Here is a 26,142-nt window from a genome sequence, read left to right as displayed (position 1 = left end):
ATACAACGTTGTCAATGTTAAAAACAAGTCCAAACATGAATAAAACTAAAAAAAGTATTAAACCCTACGAACTGTATGCCTAAAATAAGCCACCTAGTCGCTCATGCATTGAACCGTGCACAACCGCCAAAAGGCAGCTGCCTTCTGTGCGTCCTCTCTGTTCCTAAACTCAGCAGTCAATACTCACCACAGATCTGCCGTAGAATTCCTTTTATTCCCTTGTGATTTGCAATAGGTGGGATGTTATACTTGGGAGCCAAAACAACTAAATCAAAAGCCACCACAACTAATTTTCCCATTAACCAATTTAATTCACTCTCTTTTCTAGGCCACGTGACAATATACAAGAGCCAATTTATATATTATAGTATATTCACATCCCAAACTCATTAGTTCTTTCTTTCCATGCACTTGATTTCTTTTAGGGGAATTGGCCTATAATAATCCCACCTAGACCTTATTGGCCATTAATAATCCCACCTCAGAATATTCCTCTCACCAGTCCCACCTTTCACCTATTTTTCCTACAATGGTCCCCCGTTAAAAAACTTAACGGAGTTAAGCGTTTTTCCAAATTACAAATAGATTTTTTAGGGCTTTTGATCAGAACGATGATACGAGTCCATTGATGTAAAACTTGCTTCGAAATGGTGCTCCAAGTGACTTGATTTTTGTTAATTGGAAATTTAAACACCCGAATTGAAGCGCCGCTTTCATCGTTTGAAGCACCGCTTCGAGGAAAGTTTTACATCAATGGACTCGTATCGTCGTTCTAATCAAAAGCCCTAAAAAATCTGTTTGTAATTTGGAAAAAAGCTTAACTCCGTTAAGGTTTTTTAACGGGGGACCATTGTAGGAAAAATAGGTGAAAGGTGGGACTGGTGGAGGGAATATTCTGAGGTGGGATTATTAATGGCCAATAAGGTCTAGGTGGGATTATTACAGGCCAATTTCCCTTTCTTTTATTCCAACATGAAAGATGGTTGTAACATGCCACTTCAAATAACAAGCTGTGATATCGAGAAAGAAAATACGGATCAAAACAATAATTTCGCAATTTAAGTTCAACTAATATAAAAGAAAACTTAGATTGAAAAATAATTTAATTTATAAGTGTTACATACCCGTGTATTACATACGTAATATATATATATATATATATATATATATATATATATATATATATATTTTTTTGTAAATCATATCATAATTCTATATAATCTTGATCACATAGTTAAAAATGTACTAATAGTATAATCTAATTATTGCGTGTTTCCGATTACTATTAATATAAGGATGGTTTAGTAAAAAAGATCTAATTATTGAAATTTTTTTATTTTACGATAATATTTAATAAAATACATTGTATTTATCTATAAAATTAATTAAATAGTGCATCCTAATATGATTATTAACATATTTAAATTAAATTTATTATATTAGTAAGGATAAGAATTAAAAAATATTTTTAAATAAAATGTAACTCTAAATTGTAAAGTTGAAGGAGAGGTGACTCGTCACAATAATTGCAATCTTATATTAAAAGTAAATAAGGTTTGATGTTTATTAAAAGTTAAATTGGAGAGACATGTGCCATTAAGTGGATTTTTTTTATTAGTAGAGATGTTACTTTATCATCTTTATCAATAATTAATATTTTAAATCATTTGGTTTTAGAAATATATATGGTTAATCTTAATGAGGTGTTATATTATCAAATAAAGTAAATATAATATGCATAAATAATTAAATCAGGGATATTAATAATAAAAAATAATAATAGTTTTGTTATAGATAATAATAAACCTACGAATAAAAGGCTTTTGATTTTAAAGGATATTCATATTAAATACAAACATATTAAAAAAATATAATGATCCTTTATCGTATGTCATAGAGGTGAAGATAATCATGATCTTTAATATGTAAAGTCGGTATATTCAAGAGATAAAGTAATTCTTATATCTTTATCTATATATCATATAGTATAATTTAGTAACTCAAGAATCATGGTATATCAGTTTCTTTTGAGTGAGTTTCTTTTGAGTGAGATGATGCATAACAAAAATTTACTAAGGTGGAGAATAGTCTTTATATTAATTTAGTTATTATTATTATTTATTATGGTTGATGTAGGTTAATAAATTGCCACATGGCATTTTGATAAAATCCTTTATTATGAGAGAATGCCACATGGCATTAAGGAGACTTTTTTATTAGTACTAGTGGGAAACCCGCGCGTTGCGGCGGAGTCATGCGCATTGGCTTCTTGTACGATCAAGATGCCGCATCACAATTGTTGGTAACACATAATTTCTTATTATAAACAAGCCTAAAGAGTAGAGAGAAGTTTATAAGAAGATTGTATGCCATTCTTTATAACCGCGGAAAACTATTTGGATTATGATCGCAGCTACTTCCTCCCGTGATTTTCCTGCATACTGGGTCATGAGGGCTACCACTGCAGTCGATTCCGCAATGGTTATATTAAGACTGGTGGTCTGTGGCGGCTCAGGTTGCACCTCAAGCGGTCTCGTCTTTTCTAGTGGAGAAAATGGATGAGAGTCGCAAGAACCGTTGGTTTTTCGACAATTGGTGTATCGGGTACTGAAGGTTGCTCTTGCTCCTCCATAACCCCTTACGGTTCTGACTTCTGGTGTTGTATGATCAGCAAAAAGATCGTTACTTAACGATAATTTTTTAATAAATCGATAAACGATGATGATTTACGACTTGAAACAAACCTGGCTTTTTTTTCTTTGGAGCTCGGACTAAACGACTTCTTAATTGAAGAAAACCAGCTTCCTTTCTTTCCCATTACTGAATTATCCTGTTTTCAACAAATTTCGGTTTTTTCGGTTACATTTACAAGAGAAGCACTTTGACAATGAGAGTCAAACATTCATAACAATCTAAATTCATAATTTAGACTGGCATTACATATTTGAGACCAATATTATTCCTAGATTATAGAAATGATCATGAGATTCATGGTACTTATCAAGATCCTCTAAAATTCAATTAAGTCATGTCAATTTGAAGTAAAAAAATGGCCGTTTGACCAAGAAGTCAAACGGTAAATTATCAAGAAAAACTGTTGATTTACTACTTAAAACTCAAAATTCACCAAAAAAAAAAAATTATGAATCCAGGAATTAAATCCAAAGAAAAAATTATGGGCATTTTTCACAAATGGGCGTAGTGGGCCCCATCAATGATTACCCATTTATTATTTTCTTGTTAATACTACTGAAACAAATAACTTTGGCATCTTTACCATATCACAACTTTTGTAATGTGTTGTCGTTTTAACCTTAACCCGTATTAATTCGTTACTCAACCCATCCAATCTGCCCATTTGTCCACCTCTAATTCTTATAGAAATGTAAAGTTTGACTTTTTAAGTCAAAGTTATAACTTCTATGATGTACACTTGATATGAATTTGTCACAAGGTTAACATAATGTTTTTTGTATACTGTTTTTTTATTCATAATCTAAATGATACTAAGATGCAATTGTCGATTGCCAATTGGTCTTTTCCTTAAAACTGAAAGACTACCTATCTTGATCACAAAAAAGGTCAAAAATGGAACAATATCTCTTTTCCACTGACTACCTACCCACACAGCCACACATTGAGCCCAAAGCAAACAATCATTTCACAATTAAATTGTATTATTCTACTTTATGTTAGATTCTTCATTCTTGATCTCTTCTGTTGAGAATAATTACTTTTTGACATTCATGCAGCTCTTTATGATCCATAAGTCCCATTTTCCGCAAAATCACCGACAACAGAATACATTTTTCAATTGAACTAAAACAAACACCATATTCCACTTCAAAGTTGTGAACCTATAAAAATTCAATTCCCTCAACAATGTTTCAGGAAACTTTAACCTCATGAAACCTTACACACAAAATTAAATATTAATTCCAACAAAAATATTCCCTAACAATTTAATTATAAGGATAGACCGAACAGGTTGATTCTCAGTCGACTAAATTTTCTATTAGTAGAGGTATATGTTTCTGGGTCAACCCGACCCACTCGTTTTGTCCCGCACAGTAATGAAGTAAAAAGATTTCGAGTAAAGATGAAGATATCTGTCTTATACCACCACCAAGGCTTCCTCCGGTTAAAAGCATACCAAGGAGAGACGTGACAGCACCGCCGCCCATATCACTTTCGTTATTGCGTATGGTGGTTCTCATAGATGTCAACATATCACCATACGTAGTTGCATGTCCTCGTTCAATTGCTTGTATGAATGAAAATGTCATTGCCCCGGTTGAAGTCACTTTCGATGGAGCCTGCTCATATGCATTAGTTTATTACATTAGAAAATTTCATATTTAATCGTTAATGAAGGAAATAGGTTTAGCAACATATTACCACTGTATCCGCAGAAGATTGATCATCATCACAGCCACTAAAGAAGATAACTTCACCTCCATTAGTTCCCTTAAAGAAACCCGATTGAGGACTATGGTCCTCCCATACATACCGACCACTCCTACAATAATACAACATTTATTTTTTCACCAATCAGTTGTATAAAAGTGGACCAAAAAACATAAACGGGTCAACATTTACCATACCTGTCCATTCTACAAAGAAACGGTTTATATAGTATTGAACTATAAGCCTCACTCTCTCCCTCTCTCGTTCAACATCAAGCTCAACTAAATCAGGAGACTGCTCACGGTTAGAACCATCATTTTCTTGACTCTCGTTTTGTGCTTCCATTTGATCATTGGGCCAAGCCCTGTAATCGTTTTCACTCCCGCGCTCACTTGCTCGGCTTTCCGACATAGTCGAGTCCACACCGCATCCCTCTCGTATTCCGAACACGCATCTGTCGTACTCTCTGGCTTCTGTAACCGTTGTAACTGAGCATCCGTCATCTTCTCAATTCTCACTTACCCTCCCCACCTGAATTCACCAAAACTCATCAATTCCAAACCTCATGCCCCTAAATTCATATCAGTAAATCAAGAATTCATCCAATTCACAAACAAAAAAAACATATGATCAATCAAAAGAACACAAATTGAGATCTACCATAACTCAAACAAGGATCTATGAACCAATCAACCTAATAATCTATAACAATATCGAAACTTTAGATTGAGAAACATTGAAAAACAAAGAAAAAACGTACCTTAGAAGCTATGTGTGTGTTCTTTTCAATATGTTAAAAACGGGAAACCCTAAAATGTTCATGGGCCACAAAAAAGCGAAATTGAATCGATTAAGAGAAATCTACCAACAGATTCAGGTGAAAAAGTGTAAAATTGGTGTTTTACATGATAATCTTGTTTCCGATTGAGTGATTGTTTGTGTATTTGGGGGAAGAACTAAACCAAATTGAAAACGAAGAGAGGCAGAGACTCCCTCTTGTATATGTGTGTGGGAAGCACAACCGATTTGGGAGAGAATAAGGGAAGGTGGGAGAAGCAAACGATTCAATTGTCGCATTCAGTTGGAGACTTCTTTGTGAGCAACGTACATTGATTGGGGGCAAAATTGGTAGAAAAGGATGAAATATAGGGAAGGATGAAGACCCTTAGTCTGCCGTCTTAAAATTGTATAGGTAAATTACTTTTATGTCCATAGGAAATGCTTATATATAGTATATAGATAGAGAGAAGCCATTTTAAAGGGGCTAAAGTTGCAACTTTTCCAAAATTTTAAGACACCATACGGGTGTGTTAGGAATTTGATCATGGAATAACCGTACATTAACTTGTCAGATAATTGAATCGTTTCTTATCCTGGAATTGAATATATATATAACCCTAATGCCCAAATCACAGTTTCTTCTCATCTCGTCCCACCTTCAATTTGTCCTCTCAAATCCCCCTTACGTTCTCACTCCACCCTCTGCCGGCGACAGTGGTTCCAGGGGCTGTGGTAGCTGTGGTATTGGTGGTCGTCAAAGGCCAACGGCTAGGATTTGCCATGAAACACTGTAGTTATCGAATTACACTCTCTATTTGCTGAAGATTTTTATCGATTCTGTGTATTGTAGCAAGGATGTTGGTTACTTATTTTCATCTTTTTAGATTTCAACAAGTTTGTTCCTCATCAACACCTTGAATTGCATATATCGGTTCATCGTTTTATATGTTTGAAATTGAAACAAGTTCCTTTGCAATTGCAGGTTCTAGGTCTTGAAACTGAAATTAGATTGTTGAAATCGCTAGATCTTGAGTCACTGGTATTCTGGTAAGTGAATTGATTTGTTTCTGCATTTTTTTGGACATTTCATTTATGTTTGCACGTATATCTGTATGAAAATAGCAACAGTTCGATGATATGCATACATTTAGCTGGTCAACTGTGGAATCTATGTTGTTATTTTAGAAAATAGTGGAATTTAATTCTTTGACTCTTGGTCTGTACAATCAATTTGAATTTGATGGCTTTTGACCGCCATGAAATGTAATTTATGTTCACCATTATCCTAAAGATAGGTGGAACCGTGATTATAGAGACGATGGGCCGCCTGGAGTTGACCGGGTCATCGGTTCCTTGCCGTCTAGCTTCTCGCCTAGGTACCCTGGTTATGACTCTAAAGGGTTGAGTTATCGAAGACGAAGCACGTTGATACGTGATGATGATCAGTGGCCCCCTTACGCATCTGACTCTTCGTCTCACCGAAGGGAGCCATGAAGACCGCCACCATTGTAGTTGGCGGTAAGCTTAATCGCCATGGGGGCTGTTTTCTATTTAGGGCCAGAAAAAGCATCAAGTGTACATGGGAACTCGAGTGCATGGCTTCGGGTCAAGAAATTGATGATTCTTCAAATAATAACAGCTCGTAAGCTTCTACATCTCATATAGTGTGGATATAAGTTATCATATTATTCTACCATGTGTCTGACTTGAGTTTTGTTACAGGCCCAAAAAAGTATACAAGGATCCAGACGATGGGTGTCAAAGATTTTTGCTTGAACATGAATTTGTCCAGTACCTTGCTAATCCAACCTATATTCACTGTAAGTTAAAGTTACAATGTAAAATCAATATTATGAAGGACTGTACTAAAAATGATGAGAAATATTTGCAACAGTGATGTGGTTTCTACATTTGAAATTTGGAAACAAAAATTAATTGATTTGGAACCTTAAACAAATAGAATAAGTGGTATCTATTTATTCTAGGAGATCTTTAAGTCACTAAATGTAGAGGTAGTTTATAGTCAGTTTCTTCTTTATGTTTTTTGACTTCTTTTACCCTTTATGAAGTTCAAATTTATTCATTGATGTAGATCTAGCTTAGAACCGTTATTTTGAAGATAAAGCTTTCATTGGCTACATGAAGTACCTTCAGTACTCGCAACGACCTGAATACATAAAATATATTATTTGAGTTGTGCTTTGCCTTTTAGTCTAACAATCTTATTATGTTGAATGTTTGTATCAAGAGTCATTCTTTTCAACAGTTTGTTAATATCTGTTTATTTTTGGAGGATTGCAGGTATCCACATTGTCCCTACTTTCTGGAACTTCTTCAAAATGCAAGTATTTGATTATTGATTAAGTATTAACTAACGAAAGTATTTGATTGGCGTTTCTATTTTTTAAAGTATGATGTTTATGGTAATGTCTTCTTCGCTGCTGATGAGTTGTTCCTGGTGACAGAACTGTTGGGTCCCTGGGTAAGTTCGTACCCCGTGAAACTCAGTTGGCTCAAGATCTACACACATCGCTCCCGTAATGTATTTTACGAACCAGTCTCGCTGAAAAACTTGTTAAAGGCATCATCTCTAGCCTAACCAATGTGTACAACAATGTACTCTCATCTCTGCAAAAGTTTGCTGGTCAAAATAGTTCAAAAAAAGAGTAAGTTTGTAACTTATTGTTGTTCAATAAGCTGGTTCAAATTAAGCACTTGAATTATTTAACTAAATGAAAAAATAAAATAAAATTGAAATATGATTCTGTAAAAAATCTGCAATGAATGTCATGCATGTTGTTGGTGTTCCACTCGGTGGAAGTAACAGACTTTATAAAACAATCTCTCTATAAAAGCCAAGGTAAACTTTAAAGAAGAAGTAACAAGCTTTTTACTTGCATTTTTGGTCCTTTTGGTTTGATTGAATTTTTGGCCTCTTGGCTACATTAAGTTGCACTTTGGGTTGTTTTATAGTAGCAATTTGGTTTTTTTTTTTTTTTTGCTTTAGACCACTTTTCAAACCTGGCCGAGTTGGCTCGGAATTTATTGTGCCCAGTTTGAGCTCAGTATTTTAGCTTGATTTTGTATTCAAGACTTAGTTGACAATTAGGCGAAGCATAATGCTTTATCATAATTCTGGAGTTTTATTCTGCATCTTTTTAGTATTATTGTTACATGTTCTTTTAAATGGAATAAAAAAATCAAAGTTACCCACTCATCTTTTAGTTGTTAACGTGTTTATTTTAAGTCTACCTTGGTAAATGGTGTTTGGTAACCAGTGAAGACAATGGTGGTGTTTTCTAGCAGTTAAGCAGCGGCATCAACATCTCTGTAAGGCTTTGTGTCAAGAGGAGAAGTGTCTCACTGCAAGGGCCGAAGCATGATGGCTATTAAGCGTATTGATCCGAAGTATGGACAAGGAATCCCTAAGTTCTTGAAAAAGATCAGGACTCTTTCCTGTTACAGGCATGAAAATATTGTTTCTCTTCTGGGATTTGTTACCAAGGGGATGAGATGATCCTTGTGTACGAGCATGTCTCGTGGAAGCCTTGACCGCTATTTGGACTCCTCTCATCTCACGTGGTCCCAACGTCTGAAGATATGTTTGGATGCCGCAAAGGGGCTAAGGTACCTTCATGATCACCAAAGACTTATCCATTGTGATGTAAAAAGCGCCAACATCCGACTTGATGACCAATGGAATGCTTAAGTTTCTGACGTTGGATTATCAATAATGGGCCCCGCTAATGAGCATAGCTCTGTTATACTGTGATTTCTTACTAATCTATATATTGTGTCAGATCTTCAGCTTGATGTCAAAGGTTGCCGAGATGTGTATGCCTCATTTGACAAGTATGTTGAAGTAGAAAGGCTTGAAGGTGACAACAAATATCATGCTGAACAACATGGGTTACACAGGTTGGATGCTGAACATGTGTTACAAATATCATGCTGAACTACATTATTATCATTATCACCTACTAATAAACTATTTAATATGACCTTTCAGGATGCAAAGAAGGGCGTCCTGTTCATCGATTTCCCACCTGCTCTAAAGATAGTTGTATTAGGCTCAAGTAATATAATTTGTAGATCAGTGAGATAACGAAAAAAACTAACAAACATGCGTCAAATGAGTTAAACTATAATTAAGTTATGTGTTTTTTAGATGGATTTTGGAAATGGTCCTGTTAGTTCTTGTATATGCTATTACATTCTTACCTTTGATTATTATTATTATTATTTTTTTTGCATCTGGTCATAAATTTTGTTATGCTTGTAAGTGCTTCGAATCGAGTGCACTGGCGAGCACATACACGTGTCAAAATAATACATACAATAAGAAAACTTTAGTAGTGAACATATGATTCTTTGCCGTTTTAATGTTTGAATTATGTTCCCGCCTCGTATTGTCAACTCCGCCGCAACGCGCGGGTTTCCCACTAGTAACTTAAAATGATTGGCTAATTTGTGGTAACATATAAAAAATAAAACAAATATAATTTTAGAGCAATAATATGCAAAACATAGAAAAATGGGTTAAATAAGTCGTGTTCGTGTGTACCAGCAAACTCATGTCATTTTCTATCGACCCAGTTAACCCTCGTATAACCGGCAACAACTGTTCTTGTAAAGCAAGCGAATTCGGGTTCGACGAGATACAAATTGGTGAACATATACTTCACAACATGACTTCTGTTGCATCTTACAACAGTACCATAATTGTAGGTCAAGAGAACACAATGCAATAATTGTTTTATATGGGCTAAAAGTGACAACTTAGTGATGGATGTAATTTTACAGTCATCAGACATGAGAGTAAGATCCTCATACACACAATTTGGAAAGTATGATGTAACTGTTAGTTTATATTCCTCGTACACATCAGCAGTCGCAGTCCCATTGACTGGACCCGGTTCATGCTGATGTGGACTTGAAGTCGCGACGTCACCATTTCTCTTCTCGGTTTTAATTACGGGTGAGATGGTTTTGATGATTTCTTGATGTATTAATTCTAGTGGTTGAAGGTTCTTTTTCAGCTTGAAACTCGCAGGTTTGTTGGCAATATATGTTTCTACTGAATCAACAGTGTTTTCCTCGATTATCTTGCACATCTGTGATCACAGGTTTAAGTCCAAAAAATTTAAAAATGATAGCAAAAACTATTATTAAACTAAATATGCAGATTTTTATATGAGTATATAACAATAAAAATATTAAAATTTAGTACTTACGTCGTTATAAAGGCGGCCCACTGCCAAACGATTTGGTTTATCATCACAAGCAGCTGCTGATATTTCTTCTGCAGCTGTACAAAGACACAAATAAGTCATGATTTCACAACTTATCTTTAAATACTATATTTAGACACTTACAAAGTTGTTCAAGTTTAGGCAGGTTGACCAATCAACTGAGTCAAAGTTTCGTTCTGGCTTGCGGGTGGCGGTATGTCTACAACCTTTTGTTCAGTCTCCATATCATCACTCCGGAATCACGTGCAGCTTCCATATACTATCTCAACGGAATTCAAAGAACAAAGACACGTTTCTCTGATCCATTCAATGATGAATCCCATCTTAATGAATACACTCAGTTCCACGACACACCACAAGCCAAACAATAAATAGTATCAAACAAACAGCCACATCAACTGCAAGAACAATACCAACTTGGTGACACCACTTATTTGTTATTGTTTGAGGACTCGACCTGGTCATCAAACTTACTTCTTTTGACAAAGAAAGACCTGCCAAAAGGTTTACTCACTTTAAATTGAATATATGTATCTTCCTTTTTCCTCCTAGTATTAGAAATCTTGTACTTTACATATTTGGGCCATACCACTTTTATTTAAGGTATTTTATTCGACCCGCTTGAGCCATTTTAGATTAAAAAAAAACACAGCTGAAATCAAGTCGTTTGCAAGTAAATGGATGAAAATTACCATTTTTTTAAACCAAAGTAATGCTTTTGGAAGGAAGAAGTCGGGTCAAAGACTTCCTGACAATACCAATTAAATACTGAATTGACCAACAAATAATAATTAATCATACACACCCTGATTTGCTGAAGAGTTTTGTATTGAGCTCAGTAGCAACAACATCAGCGAAGACCAAATGTATACGCAAAAACGGCCATGTATGAAGACCAAATCTATATGTAAAAGCATTCATGTATGAAGATCAAATCTATATGTTTTATCTTATCGAGCTCAAGTCGGCTCACGAGCCTAAATGAGCCCACTGTTTACATAATTTTTTAATCAATATATTAAATATATATTAAAATAATAATAACTAATTTTAAAATTTTGAAAAAATAACTAAATTATATTTAAACCAATAATTATAATTAATATGAATTAATTAATAAATAATAAACGAGCCGAGCCCAAACCGAGCTCGAGCTTGAAAAAATAACTAACAGCCGAGCTCGAGCTCAAACTTTCATAAGTTAAACGAGTTCGAGCCGAGTCGTTTGCACCCCTAAATTAGACTAATAATGCAAGTATCATGCACTTTAATATGCTACTCTAATTTCCAACTATTTCTTTTCCTCATCGGTTATTTAAGAACAAATTTTATGTGAAAGTTGCAAGTATTGAAGGTGTAGAGATGAATACTCAATTGAGGGCTAATAGTTTTGTTTCCCCAAAGTCATACCAATTAACTTAAACAATCAATGCTTCCGTAAGTGGAAACCCTAGCAGTCAAAGGTACACAAGGTGCTCGCCATACCACCTTGTAGCACACCGGCCAAATTCCTGCCAAAATCTACAAATTCCGCTATAAACAACTCTTAAACATCCAAAATATACTGGAACCAGCCTAAATCAACACTAAAGCCCCCAAAATGGTCTGTTTATACTACACCTTGTTAAAAAAAACCCTCACCTTTTAAGCGCTTAGGCCCAAGGCTCACCATGTAACATTTACAAAAACCACTCTCTTTAACACATAATTTATTTTGAAACATGGTCCCAGAAGACGTACCATTTTGTGCAAAAGCACACAATCTGCTAAAACTTGATCACATCTGACCATAAATTTACAAAACCTGAAATAACATTCACAAACAATACAATTAAGAATGAATAGTAGCAATTTTGCAATATTAAGCTAATTCAGTAAAATGCAATTTTAGTGAACAGTAGCAATTTTGCAAGCTAGATTCCAGTTCTAACTGAACTTGTGTTGGTTAAACAAAACTCACTAGCAAACTTTTCATGTATGAAATCGGGCAATACAAGCATCCATAATCAATAAATTAGAACTAAATTAGCTATCAAAAATCTGTGGGGGGTAACAGAGTAGAAGAAGATAACTCAGATTCAAACCCAAAAACATACCTCTGGAAGTCTCGACAGGAACCCTAGGAGTCAAATCTAACCCAAATCGAGTTCAATACAGGTACCATTTGATGGATTTATACTCCCTTCATGGATTTCAAGTGTATCTCTGACGGTTTGACATAGATGCGAAACGATTCAAGTTGCAGTATTCAATTTTTCATGCGGTGAGAGGATATGGAACAGTCGACCGGGTTGAGGGATGTAAGAAATCATTGATACCTTGTTAATAAGGGTTAAATGAGGGACAGATTTGGGGGCGATGATGAAAATTATGGAACTTAGCTTCAGACTTTGAGATGGCGTCTTAAAAAATTGAGGGAAATTGCAAATGAATACCCAGTTCCATGATGGGTTCGATGTTAAATAATTGCTGGTATGAAACGTATCTTGAGAATTAAATTGGTGTAGTGAATCAGGTATGAATGAGCATTAACAATTGATGGAGGAAATGTGGCTGTAGAGATTCAATCATAAAGGTTGATTGAACAGAGAACGAAGGTGAAGGGTGAAGAAACTGATGATATAAAGGGTAGAGGAGGATAAAATGGGAAGAACAATGTAAAAATATAGGTTTTATTTAAGACTATTAGTATGCCATCTTAAAAAAGAGGTGTTAAATTACTTGTGTGTCCATTGGAAATGTATTATATAGTTATATAGATTAGCTAGTTTACTCTTTTAATGCATATAAATTCCATCATTTTTAACTCATTGTCATTTGAGACCTATAAAACATAAAACCTGACTAAAGTAATATATTTTATACTAAAATCAATGCATTGACGTTGGAATTAATATATAATAAAGTGTACATAAAATGCACCGATCAAACAACAGCATCGTACAACTTTTTTTTATTGATTTTAACACAGTTTTATCCCTTTCACTAAACAGGAACATATATATCCATCAAGAACAATCAAAATCCTCAACATCATTCATCTCATATTCGAAAAAGTTTTGATCAAACAAGCATATCATCTTTATTCATAAAAATCCAAGCTTTGCTACAACAAACTCCTAAATCCTATATCAACCTCTACATTCTAGCATCAAATAGCTTTTATCAATAAACCAACATATTGCACAGAAACAGTTATCGTGTAACATCATCCTTTAACATGCATTCCTAACAAGTATGAAGGTGGTTCACTAACTGGTTCGATTGATTGCGAGAAGGTGTAGAAAAATCAAGATATAAAGCTTCCAAAGTGGTGAGTTGTTGATGTCTTGAAGGCTACCGTCGAGATCAAGAATTAGGAAAGAAAGGTTGTGTGCTTTAGGGTTTTTAGAGAGAGAAAGTGGATAAGGAGAGAGAGGGAATGAGGGAATGTTTTAGGGATTTGAGCTGAATGATTGCTTGTCAAAACATTCCATATGTCGGTTGATGAGAGGGTTTATATACTCTTCCTAAGATGCCGCACCCTCCTAGGGTTCCGAGTGGGCTTGTTACGTTAGGCCAGATCATGAATGCATGACCCATTAGTTCGGGAAGGGGGGTGTCAGAACCAGGAAATTCCCGAGTCGAAACCAAGGGGTTTCGAGTCGGAACCGAGAGGTTTCAGTTCACATACATACATACACTTTTGCACATATTAATTATATTACACATTTTCACATAATACACGATAATTATATCATAGATTTTCATTTAATAATTCCACAGAATTGTATCATACAATATAGTTGCGTGGGAAAACCTGAAGTGTCACAAACTCTATCGAGTGTTAAACCTCTCGATGTATATCCTTGAGCATCGCCATAAACTCCACGTCTATGTCACCGCACTCTATACTACTGACAACACAAAGGTCACGAACTGAAGTCGAAGGCATCGCCAGCAGGTTTCTGGAAACCTGGTCTCTCGTGAACAGACCAAGGTGCAGTCCATCAAAACATCTCTTCAGCTCTTGAAGAGTAGCCCTATCCGCATATACTTGATCCTCAACTTGCTTGATAAAGCGCTGCTTTAAATCATCAGACTCTGCAGAAGTGTATGACGACATTTTAAGTTATATATTACTCAACCGATGTGAAAGAATGATATCTTGGTAGTAAAACGTGATGAAAAACAGGTGAACTGGCAATGATATTATATAGTGAAATATCTAATAGCCCAAAGGTCAGATTTAAATTCACTGTATATTTAATAATCTAGGAGGGAAAAACGTGTACATTTAATATAAAGAGTGAATTGCAAGAATTGTCCTTTATCTTTATGCCTCTTTACAGGCGGTGTCATTTATCTTTAAAATTGACGAGTTTTGTCCTTTATGTTTAAAAATCAAGCACGTTTTACCCTTTGGGCCTAACCCAGTTTGTTTTCTTAGTTAAATATGACCATGTGCAGGTCACATGAGGGCAGTTGTGTCATTTAATGTATCCCTGAGCATTTCCCCCCAATTTAAAGAACCCAAACCCTAGTTCTTCACATTTCCCCCAAATGGTGTTTATAACTTAAAATACCATCTCTATATAATGCTTAAGAGGGTAGTATGCGAGATCTTCTTTCGAAAACCATGATGGCAAGACTAGGGGATCATTAGGTGAGGTCCCAAATCCAATACCCATGGGTAGTAACGGTGTTTCAGGTTTTCGATAATTGAAGATATCATTTACAAATCTTTCTGTACCCCATACGACCAACTTGCCTTCAATTTCCCCATGTTCCTGAAACATATTGACTAGGGATTAATAACCCAATTAACAAATCATACTTGGAGACTCTTATCTGCTTAAGAGACGCTAGATTATGGTGTTTGTATACTGCTTAAGAGACTCTTGTCCGCTTAAGAGACGCTAGATAGCACATGGAAGATGATAACCGACGGTCGTCACATTCCGACGACGACGACGAAGCAATTCAGGAAGTCAGACACCTTCGTGAAGCTACACCACGACCCTCCATCTAACGAGTCAATGACAAACACAAAGATGGCGAGCAAATCAGAGACATTCAAGGAGCGTATGGCTTTACAAACACCATCAGCAATCCGGGGAGAAGCTGAAGAAATACTTGTTACCGAGTCATGAAGAGTTGAACCGGCGAATTGAAATATGAGGTTGCAGAGACAACAGTCAACAGTCTCTCAAGCAGTACATGGAGATGGTATTTTAAGTTACAAACACCATAATCGATTTGGGGGAAATGTGAAGAACTAGGGTTTGGGTTCTTTAAATTAGTGGGAAATGCTCAGGGGTACATTAAATGACACAACTACCCTCATGTGACCTGTACATGGTCACATTTAACTGAGAAAACAAACTGGGTTAGGCCCAAAGGGTAAAACGTGCTTGATTTTTAAACATAAAGGACAAAACTCGTCAATTTTAAACATAAAGGACACCGCCTGTAAAGAGGCATAAAGATAAAGGACAATTCTTGCAATTCACTCTTATATAAACATATAAATTTATATTTAAAAATATCAGTCTTTTAATGCAAAACCTTTCACAAATAAGTTTTCATATAAAATTAAATATCAAGAAACCCTAAGGACAAATTTTAAACCTTCAAAAAAAAAGGTTATCATAATTACAATTAACCTCTTCGTTTACCATAAAGACGCATTTTAAATACTATAAAAGACTGATGATTAGTTTGATTCAAAAATCAACAATTATCTTTTATAAAACTGTCTGTCAAAAAACAAATCAAAATCAGCAACACCAACAATACTCTAGATGACAAACAGATGCTTCTACCACTAGTCAGACATCAGCGATGTTAAAACGCAATTCTCTAGATGGTCGTTCGAAGAAAAGAGGGCAGATGAAGAACTAAACAGAAAAGTCCGCATCATCAGTGATAATAATTACAAGAAAACCTGGAGCAGCATCGGATTCCTTGATGAAGTCCTCCACTCTCCTCCATCAGATTTCAAGAACAATGCAGAAGAGTTTATCACACAAATACTGAAACAGGATCAGAAAATCTGCGACATGCTAGCCACTCTGCAAAACAAAAGAAAGAATGAAATCGCATGGAAGAAGGCGAGAGTCTACGAAATCATAGCAAGTGTTAATTGTAGCGTGTAATATTTTATGCATATTTCAGTTTTTAATTTTTCTTTGTATTTAATTTAATACTATCAATATCCATATTAACATATTCTAAAATCTAAGTGTTAATAAAGATTATCAACATTATCAACACTTGTGTAACACCTCGAATTTTGTGTCCAATAATGTGTTAACACGTGTCATTGGTTTACACGTGGCATTGATATTAAATAAAGGACTAATATTGACAAACCTTGAAAGTATATAGATTCGAGGGTTATAAATGTCAAACAAGGGTAAATATACTGTATAGTAACCCTAAATGGTGCTTGTACCTTCAAACGAATAAATCATGGATCGTACGGAAGCGAAACGCGGAAGAAAGTGAGAGATTACAAGCTACAGGGGTTAACTGTGTCAACATGTTTAATTATACCTCTGAGTGACCCTTTAACGCTCCCGAGGCTTTGTAACAGTATTATACGCTCACAAGAACATATTGTATAAATTCCACGAAGTTCCGTTTTAAAACGAGAAAGTTATAATCAAATTCGTATGAGAAGGGTTAAAAGCGTCAACAATGAAAGTTAAGGCTTTCTGAATAATTAATAAACTAAACGGGGACTTAACAACGCGGGTAAATAACACGAGGTCCTTAGTCGTAATTAACCGAGGGCCAAACCGCAAAGTTACCCCTTCAAACCCGAAAGGTCAGGTTAATCATTACGAAAGATTTCGTTATTAATTACCAGGATTTCGTAATGATTATAAAAGATTTTAAAAACTTGAAAATCCAACCTCTCGCGACCCGCATTAAGTCTCGGGTTAAGTTGAGGCGGGCCGCGAGCCACCTCTTTTACTCGCCTGATATTTAAACCTCAGGCGACCCGCATTAAACATGCATGGAACTCCCATGCGGGCCGCGTGGGACGCCCAGATGCAGAATGTTTGTAGTTTCTTGCCTTTTGAGCATTATGAACGATCAAACACCAATAAATGAGGCATGGGCACCCTATACTTGACCCATAGCTCCAGGGGACACATGCCCATCATCCATGATCAGTTGTAGGCTGTTGTGTGTTGATCTTGAGCTCATTTTTCACTATAAATAGCCACATTGTGAGCATATGTTCACCACACCTCAAACACTCATATCTGATCATTCTAAGAAGCTCTCTAGCATTCTCTTCTGCTCTCTAAGCAAGATACAACTTCTGTAAGTCGTTCACACCCATTTTGGTCATATATTTCCATAGTTTTAGCTTATAAACTCAACCGTCGTAACTAACGGTTGTCATAGCGATAAATCACAAATGGTCCAGTGAATTGTCGGATCAAAAGTAGTTTTGAGTTGGTATTTATGTGGGTAATAAACCTCTAAAAGGGTTCCCTCTGATCACCACTCTAACTATGTCAAATATCGAGTCAAACACGCACTTAAAAAGTCAACAGAAAGTCGTTTTGCCATTTTGTACATAATCTGTAATGTATATGCTATGAAACCTGTTTTGATAATCATAAAGCATGAAAATAAGTATGTAAACCTGTTTGCGCTCGTTTGAATCGACCGTTTGCTATATTGACCCGGTTCGGAGCCGAATGTCGCAAAAGTTTGACTTTTGCTTTGACTTCAGTTCTGACCCGTTTTAGTGAGGTATAGATATACCTTAGGACTCTCTTAGGACCAGGTTACATGATGGTATAAACCTCTGTGATCGGTTCATGAGTTATCCGAGTCTTTTGCGCATTTCCGTTAATCGCCTAAAAGTTGACCGTAACGCCATTTTGAAAATAAAACGAGTATTTCGGACACGTGAACGGACCAGAACCTTGCTTATTAAATTATAAGCATGTCCTTAAAGTTTCACGTCAACCCGAGGTCTAGAATGAGAGTTATGCTAAATAGCGCGGTTAAAGTAAACTTTTGTAATAAACGGCGCAATTAGCATAACGCCTATCTAAACCAAGATTTCGTCACCAAAACTTTTACCCACTGTATTAAAATAATATTTTGGGAATTTTAAAGATTTTTAATAATTTTTACCTCGCTCATAACCTGCGGTTATGGCTACGGTTCGGTAAATACCGAATATGCCCTTTCGGCCAAAACTTGAGTTCTACAAGGTCTTTTAACCCGATTCCAGTTGCTACTGATTTTAGATAATAAATTAAGTATTTTAGACTTTATAAACTGTTCGGGAAACTCAGATTTCCTGAAGAACTCGAAAAGCCCTTTTAAAAGTCTTTAAAATGACCGAAAAGCCCCTACGGGGCATAATATTAACTTAAACTCGTTACGGGCATTACGGAAGGTATCCTACTGATACCACAACCTCTTTAAGGCATATTGACTTAGGAAATAAGCGTAAGACTCTCATGGTTAACCGTTTCGCCTATTGCGCGCACGGTTCGGCTTATGGAACTAGTTTTCATAAATTAGCCGATACGGGTCAAACTATATTATTTTGACCCCAAAATCCAGAGTGTGAACCTTGAACCCATATAAAACAAGTCTCTGAACTTGTTTGGGGCAGAATCACATTCCATTCTCGGTTTTCGCCTTTTCGCGCGATTAAACCATATTTATATTCCGGAACCAACCGGTCTAGGCTACGGCTGATATAAAGACCCGTTAGGATTCTAAGAGGTTAATTAAAACCTTCGTTCCAGATTAGGAGCCCAGTAAAAGCTATCGGTGATTTAATCAAACTAAGGAATAATACTTGCAAAGGTAAATACTTTAACTTATTTCCCCTATATGGGCTTGGGTTACGGTATATTAATACCGCTTGATTGATATTTATATTCTTCCATCGCTTAGGTGGTTAATTAAATAATATGATCGGCTCATTTAAACAGTTTTGTTTCTTAAAAGCCTTTGGGGGGTTTAATGACCGTTGTCCCGGATATCCTTGGCATCATTTTACGAAATGGCCACGACCATCGACATCCCGGTGTAGGCGTACACCCAGTATATATTGTCGACATTAAATTAAAAGACGTAGCCGTTGGTTTTTATACTACGGTTTTACGCAATGTGGTGTGTCTATAAATCTTTAACCCGGCACGACCCGGGCTACTGAACGCATAAAAGAACATGTAAAACGTTCACAAGATTTTTAATAATTTTCCCAAGTTATAAAAGAGTTTGTGCCTTGTGCATTCAAATCAATTTTAATAAACATTTTCAAATGTGTCAGTTGAATGTATTTACCAGTGTAAACTGACGTATTTTCCCCAAAAAGATTAAGTGCAGGTACTATACGAAATTGGCTGGTATAAGCTTCCTAAGCATCACGAATAGTCTCGCAAACTCGATGCCGTATCTGAATGAACAATATTTATTTATTTTGATCCGCCGTGGATATATTCGACTTCTGTAATACATTTGATATTACAACCAGAGGTTGAAGTATATATTTATCTTTAAGCTTCCACTGTGCATTTATATAATTGTGTGGTTTGACTATATTGTTGCCAACATCGTCACGGTAATCCCCCACCGGGCCCACCGGTGAAACACGTGGAAATCGGGGTGTGACAGGTTGGTATCAGAGCCAACGTTGAGCGAATTAAACACTATCCTATTGTGTTTAATCTCAATGACACAATTGCACATACTTGAGTCTAGACAATAACTTAGGACAAATTCGGATTAATACTCCTTTTTGTCATTACTTTCATTTCGATTTTTAATAAGTTTTGGAGCAGGAAAATGCCACCTGTTATATTCCGAGGAAGAGGAAGGGGAAGAAGAGGCAGAGGAGATGTCGTGACACATCACGATCACGAAGCTGGACCGTCAGGTACAAGACCTCCTTCAATGACAAGGAGCGAAGAACCACAACGACGAAGAGATCTTTACGAACCCGCGAGGCATTCCACCTCACACAGCTCGACGCCATCTTACCGGCACTCCTTCGGGCCAAACTCAGAGAATGATCCCAACAACCCACAACCTTCCTTCATACCTCTACAACGTTCGGTATCGCACCGAAATTACGACGACCCTACTCCATACTTCATAGGTCAGTTTAATCCGGCTGACTACATACAGGAACCTTCAGGCTTTGTTCCACTAGGGCCACAAGATCACTTCTCCGAGGACCATATGGATGAAGATACTGATCCAACTGAACCTGCTCGTGGTACGCCCACGCATCCGATAGAAGTCTCTGATGGGTCATCCTTCCATGGCACACCCTATCAGGGACCAGACAGTTTCCAAGCGTTGTTTGACCGGCATGAGTGGTACTACACACCACCTCAACAGACATCACAACAACCGCGACATCCACAGGATCCCTCTGAGGATTCACGCTTTGTGGCAGTTACGCCACCACCTCCGCCACCGGCGCAACCAGTAATACCTGATCCGCCAAGGCGTAGGAGGACGAATGCTCGTATGTCCACACGAGGAGGAGGGGGTATCCACTTCAGCACCCCTCGACATTCTAGTAGTAGCCACTATCCGCCACTACAAGAAGAAGGACCTTCAAGTCCTATACAGGAGGCGAACTCCGCACCAGCTGCACCAAATTCGCCGCCATTTGGGTATGACCAACCCATACCTGCTTACACGGGTCCAACGGCTTACAACCCGTTTGAACCGTCACAAGCACAATACAACTACAATTATGAGCGTGACCCATATGTGGTGTCGGCTAGATATAATGCGCGCTACCCCGACGGAGCTCATGGGAACATGGGACCACCGGACTACTCAGCTCATGGGTATCCAATCCCTCCCAGACCTCCAGTTCCGCAACACGCGCCACAACCACGATTTTCTCCTCCTGAACAGGAAGAAATACTCCATCGACTAGATCGTGTGGAGAGAGAGTTCGAGGAAGAGAAGAAAAGCCACCGAGGATTTCTCAAAGGCTTGGCGAACCTACTAAAGGGCAAAAAGAAGAAACGTGACCACTAGCCCTTAATAGTTGTACGAATGTAATTTCTACTTTAAAAGAAGTCCCTACGTGGACATTTATCGTATTTCAGTCCCTACGTGGACTTATCTTTTAGTCCTTGCATGGACACTTATCTTATGTTAGTCCCTGCGTGGACTTGTCACTTATTTTAAAACCTCTAAGGAGGTATGTACTATTTGAAAGACCCGTTTAGGGCAATATGTAATTGTATTTGAGATTATGGAATATATGTTATGAGTTTTGTTTTAATATGTATGAAATAAATCAAAACCAATCCTTTTAAATTGATCTGCCTAAATAAAGAATCTTACGAGTGAAACCTAGCCTGGTGTCTTTTAAGATCCGGTCAAGATGGTAGGACTTAATTAAAAGATTCAGATTCCTTGTTAACCGCTGCAAGCATGTTAACAACCATGGCAGATGTGATTCGTTAAAATCACGCGCGTCATTCTTATACAATAATCCTTTAAGGATTTCAAAGCCCAACTAAATGATTTATAAATCGTGGGTTAAATCACCTATGCAAGTGATCAATCTTATTAAAACATCCATTAGTGATGTAGTGCCTACGGGCCAACTATATTAAAACATCCATTAGCGATGTAGTGCCTACGGGCCAATCATATTAAACATCCATTGTGATGTAGTGCCTACGGGCCAACCTTATTAAAACATCCATTAGTGGTGTAGTGCCTATGGGCCATAATAATTGTCTTATAAAGACAAAAGGCAGTGGTGGTCTATGACTCTCTGCCAGAAAGGGGTAAGAGAACTACGGTTCAAACCTCTATGCCTTTGATTCTCTGAAATCTCGGCTAATATTATAAAACATCCTCGTGATTAGGCTTTATGCCGCCAATGTTATTGATATAGCTGAAATAGGATATATTCAAATCCTAATAATTAATGAGTAATAAGTTAACCAAATATGGTCTCTGTTACCATGGTTGACAAATTGTCATAAAAGACAATTATATAATAATCTCCTGAATAAAATTTTGTTATCTTCTGTAGCAGATTCAAGTTACAATGGCGGATCCCAATGGAGAGAACAGCCATACAAATGAAGATGACTACGACAATGCGCCAGTGCATCTGACAGGCGCACAGCTAAAGGCTCTGATTGACAATGCTGTTCAGGCAGCTCTTGATCGTCAATATACTGAGTCCCAAGGCAGAACCGTATCAAAACCACCCTCTAAACCAAAGACACACTCCAAACCACCCTCTCAACCCAAGAAAGATGACGACAAACACTCGTCCACTGAGAACAGCGTTCATCGCGATAGGGAATATACTGATGCATCAAATGCTAAGGGTTGCACCTACAAATACTTTGTATCTTGTAAGCCCCGGGAATTTACAGGGGAGAAAGGTGCTGTTGATTGTATCACCTGGCTAGATGAGATGGACACTATTGTGGACATCAGCGGGTGTGCAGAGAGGGATGTGGTGAAGTATGTGTCACAATCATTTAAGGGCGAGGCCCTGGCATGGTGGAGAGCGTTGGTGCAGGCATCAGGTAAGTCTGCTTTATACAAGATGACATGGGAGGAATTTATTGCTCTCATTAAGGAAAACTACTGCCCTCAGCATGAGGTTGAGAAGATCGAGGCTGACTTTGTGTCACTGGTGATGACGAACCTGGACTGCCAGGCTTATTTGACGAGCTTCAATACGATGTCTCGCCTGGTTCCGTACCTTGTGACACCAGAGTCTAGAAGAATCGCCCGTTTCATTGGGGGCTTGGAGCCTGCGATAAAGGCGAGTGTAAAGGCCTCCCGGCCGACGACCTTCAGGTCAGTTACTGACCTCTCCTTGTCTCTCACTTTAGACGCGGTCCGTCTGAGGACACTAAGGAGCAAGGAGGCTGAGAAGAGAAAACGTGAGGATGATACCTCACGAAGATCAGGGAAGAAGCACCGTGGAAACGGTGAAGGCAAAAGAGGGTCGGAGGCAAAGAAAGATGGGCAAGCTGGTGAAAGGCCCAACTGCAAAATCTGCAAGAAACCCCACTCTGGGAAGTGCAGGTTTGCATCGAATTCACAGTCACAACCAAAGACTCCTTCTTGTGGACTGTGCAAGTCTAAGGATCATAAGACTGTGGAATGCAAGAAGATCAAGGATGCAACCTGCTATGGTTGCAACGAAAAGGGGCATATCAAGAGTAACTGCCCTAAGAACGCCAAGAAGGCGGAGGAGACCAAGAAGACAAACGCGAGGGTCTTCCGCATGGATGCAAAGGAGGCAGTTCAGGACGACAATGTGCTTACAGGTACTTTTCTCGTAAATAATATATTTGCAAGAGTACTTTTCGATTCTGGCGCTGATAAGTCCTTTGTAGACCAAAAGTTTTGTAAACTATTGAACATGCCGATCAAAACCCTAGATATGAAATACGAGGTAGAGTTAGCAGACGGCACGATAGAAACCGTCTCCACTGTTCTAGAGGGATGTGAAATGTCCATTAAGAACCATTCTTTTCCTCTATCTCTACTTCCCTTCAAACTAGCGGGTTTCGACATAGTTCTAGGCATGGACTGGTTATCCCGTAACCAGGCCCAAATCATTTGTGGCAAAAGGCACATAGTATTAAAGACTCCGAGTGGTGAATCGCTTACCATTCGAGGAGATACGCAGTACGGATTGCCCGAGGACGTATCTATGCTCACAACTTCAAGGTGTTTAAACAGAGGCTGCGTAATTTACATGGCTCAGGTGATAATAGAAGAACCTAAGCCGAAGATCGAGGATCTTCCTGTCATTTCTGAATACCCCGAGGTTTTTTCTGAAGAACTACCTGGTTTGCCACCAGATAGACAAGTGGAGTTCAGAATAGACATCATTCCTGGAGCGGCTCCGATAGCAAGAGCACCTTACAGGCTAGCTCCAACGGAAATGAAAGAACTGAGGACCCAGTTGGATGAACTGCTGGCGAAAGGTTTTATCAGACCTAGTTCATCTCCCTGGGGAGCACCAGTCCTATTTGTAAAGAAGAAGGACGGATCGATGCGGTTGTGCATCGACTATCGAGAGCTAAATAAAGTTACCATAAAGAATAGATATCCTTTGCCGAGGATCGATGATCTATTCGATCAGCTGCAAGGAGCAAGCTATTTCTCGAAGATCGACTTGAGGTCGGGTTATCATCAGCTAAGGGTCAGAGATGAGGATGTACATAAGACAGCATTTAGGACTCGCTATGGTCATTACGAGTTCCTAGTGATGCCTTTTGGGCTCACAAATGCACCGGCTGCGTTCATGGATCTTATGAATCGCGTCTGCAAGCCGTATTTGGACAAATTTGTCATAGTCTTCATCGACGATATCCTTATATATTCCAAGAACCAAGCTGACCACGAGAAGCACCTCCGTTGCATTCTCGAATTACTACAGCGTGAGAAACTCTACGCCAAATTCTCGAAATGTGAATTCTGGCTACGAGAGGTTCAGTTTTTAGGTCACGTTGTGAGTGAGCGTGGTATCCAAGTGGATCCCGCAAAGGTAGAGGCAGTCATGAACTGGCAAGAGCCAAAAACGCCTACCGAAATTCGTAGTTTCTTGGGGCTAGCGGGATACTACAGGAGATTTATTGAAAATTTTTCAAGGATTGCTGCACCCTTGACTTCCCTGACCAAGAAGAAAGAAAATTTTATTTGGGGCCCAAAGCAGCAAGAGTCCTTCGAAATACTGAAGCAAAAGCTAAGCAACGCACCTGTGTTAACATTACCGGAAGGCACTGATGAATTCGTAGTGTACTGCGATGCATCACACACAGGTATGGGGTGTGTGCTTATGCAGAAGGGCAAGGTGATTGCCTATGCTTCAAGGCAATTAAAGGTGCATGAAAAGAATTACACCACCCACGACTTGGAGTTGGGTGCCGTTGTATTTGCACTGAAATTATGGAGGCATTACCTTTATGGTATTAAATTTGTGATTTATTCTGATCACAAAAGCCTCCAGCACCTGTTCAATCAGAAAGAGCTGAACATGAGGCAGCGTCGTTGGATGGAAACCTTGAATGACTATGATTGCGAGATCAGGTACCATCCCGGCAAGGCGAATGTAGTCGCTGATGCCCTGAGCAGAAAAGAAAGGGTAAAACCTATTCGAATCAATGCCAAGAGCATTGAGGTCAAGAACAATTTAATTGAAAGGATATTAGCTGCACAGCAAGAGGCTGTGTTGGAAGCTAATTATCCTGATGAAAAGTTAGGAGTAACTGAGGAGCAGTTGACTCTTAGCAAGGATGGAATCCTTAGACTGAACGGACGTATATGGGTTCCGATTTATGGAGGACTACGAGATGTTATCCTCTAGGAAGCCCATAGTTCCAGATATTCAGTCCATCCTGGTGCAGACAAAATGTATCAAGATTTAAAAGCAAACTATTGGTGGATAGGCTTGAAAAAGTCTATGGCCGCCCACGTAGCAAAGTGCTTGACTTGTGCTCAAGTCAAAGCCGAGCACCAAAAGCCATCTGGCTTGCTACAACAGCCTGAACTTCCCGAGTGGAAGTGGGAATGCGTAACTATGGACTTCATAACCAAGTTACCCAAAACCAGGAAAGGAAACGATACAATATGGGTCATAGTCGATAGGCTGACTAAATCAGCTCATTTTCTACCCATCAAGGAGACGTATAGCTCCGATATGTTAGCCCAACTT

At 37.9% G+C, this 26,142-nt stretch overlaps 1 protein-coding gene and 1 long non-coding RNA gene across 9 annotated transcripts; one reads left to right on the top strand and one right to left on the bottom strand.

The window, feature by feature from the left end:
- The first annotated feature begins 5,727 nt into the window (after positions 1–5,727).
- On the top strand, positions 5,728–9,354 carry LOC110867772. Of its 8 annotated transcripts, none has more exons than XR_002551871.2 (8): positions 5,728–6,081; positions 6,170–6,234; positions 6,483–6,829; positions 6,910–7,007; positions 7,489–7,853; positions 8,494–8,814; positions 8,988–9,105; positions 9,197–9,354. It is a non-coding gene; the product is annotated as an uncharacterized LOC110867772 (long non-coding RNA). The 8 variants fall into 8 exon arrangements; XR_002551869.2 differs by having other exon boundaries at positions 6,479–6,829; XR_004863807.1 differs by having other exon boundaries at positions 6,501–6,829; positions 7,489–8,814.
- Positions 9,355–9,751: 397 nt separating this feature from the next.
- LOC110867771 lies at positions 9,752–10,585 on the bottom strand. Its single transcript, XM_022116772.2, has 3 exons — positions 10,563–10,585; positions 10,422–10,495; positions 9,752–10,301 (listed from the first exon to the last, which is right to left on the bottom strand). Exon 3 carries the CDS (start codon positions 10,299–10,301, stop codon positions 9,765–9,767), a length of 537 nt encoding a protein of 178 aa, XP_021972464.1. The 5' UTR covers positions 10,422–10,495; positions 10,563–10,585; the 3' UTR covers positions 9,752–9,764.
- Positions 10,586–26,142: the final 15,557 nt, after the last annotated feature.

Source organism: Helianthus annuus, chromosome 1, assembly GCF_002127325.2.
Source record: "Helianthus annuus cultivar XRQ/B chromosome 1, HanXRQr2.0-SUNRISE, whole genome shotgun sequence".
Taxonomy (NCBI): Eukaryota; Viridiplantae; Streptophyta; class Magnoliopsida; order Asterales; family Asteraceae; genus Helianthus; species Helianthus annuus.
This window is presented reverse-complemented; position numbering and strand designations above follow the sequence as displayed.

Bases quoted from the DNA above. Each gene is read 5' to 3' on its own strand.
- LOC110867771 (XM_022116772.2), bottom strand. From the start codon at position 10,301: ATGTGCAAGATAATCGAGGAAAACACTGTTGATTCAGTAGAAACATAT.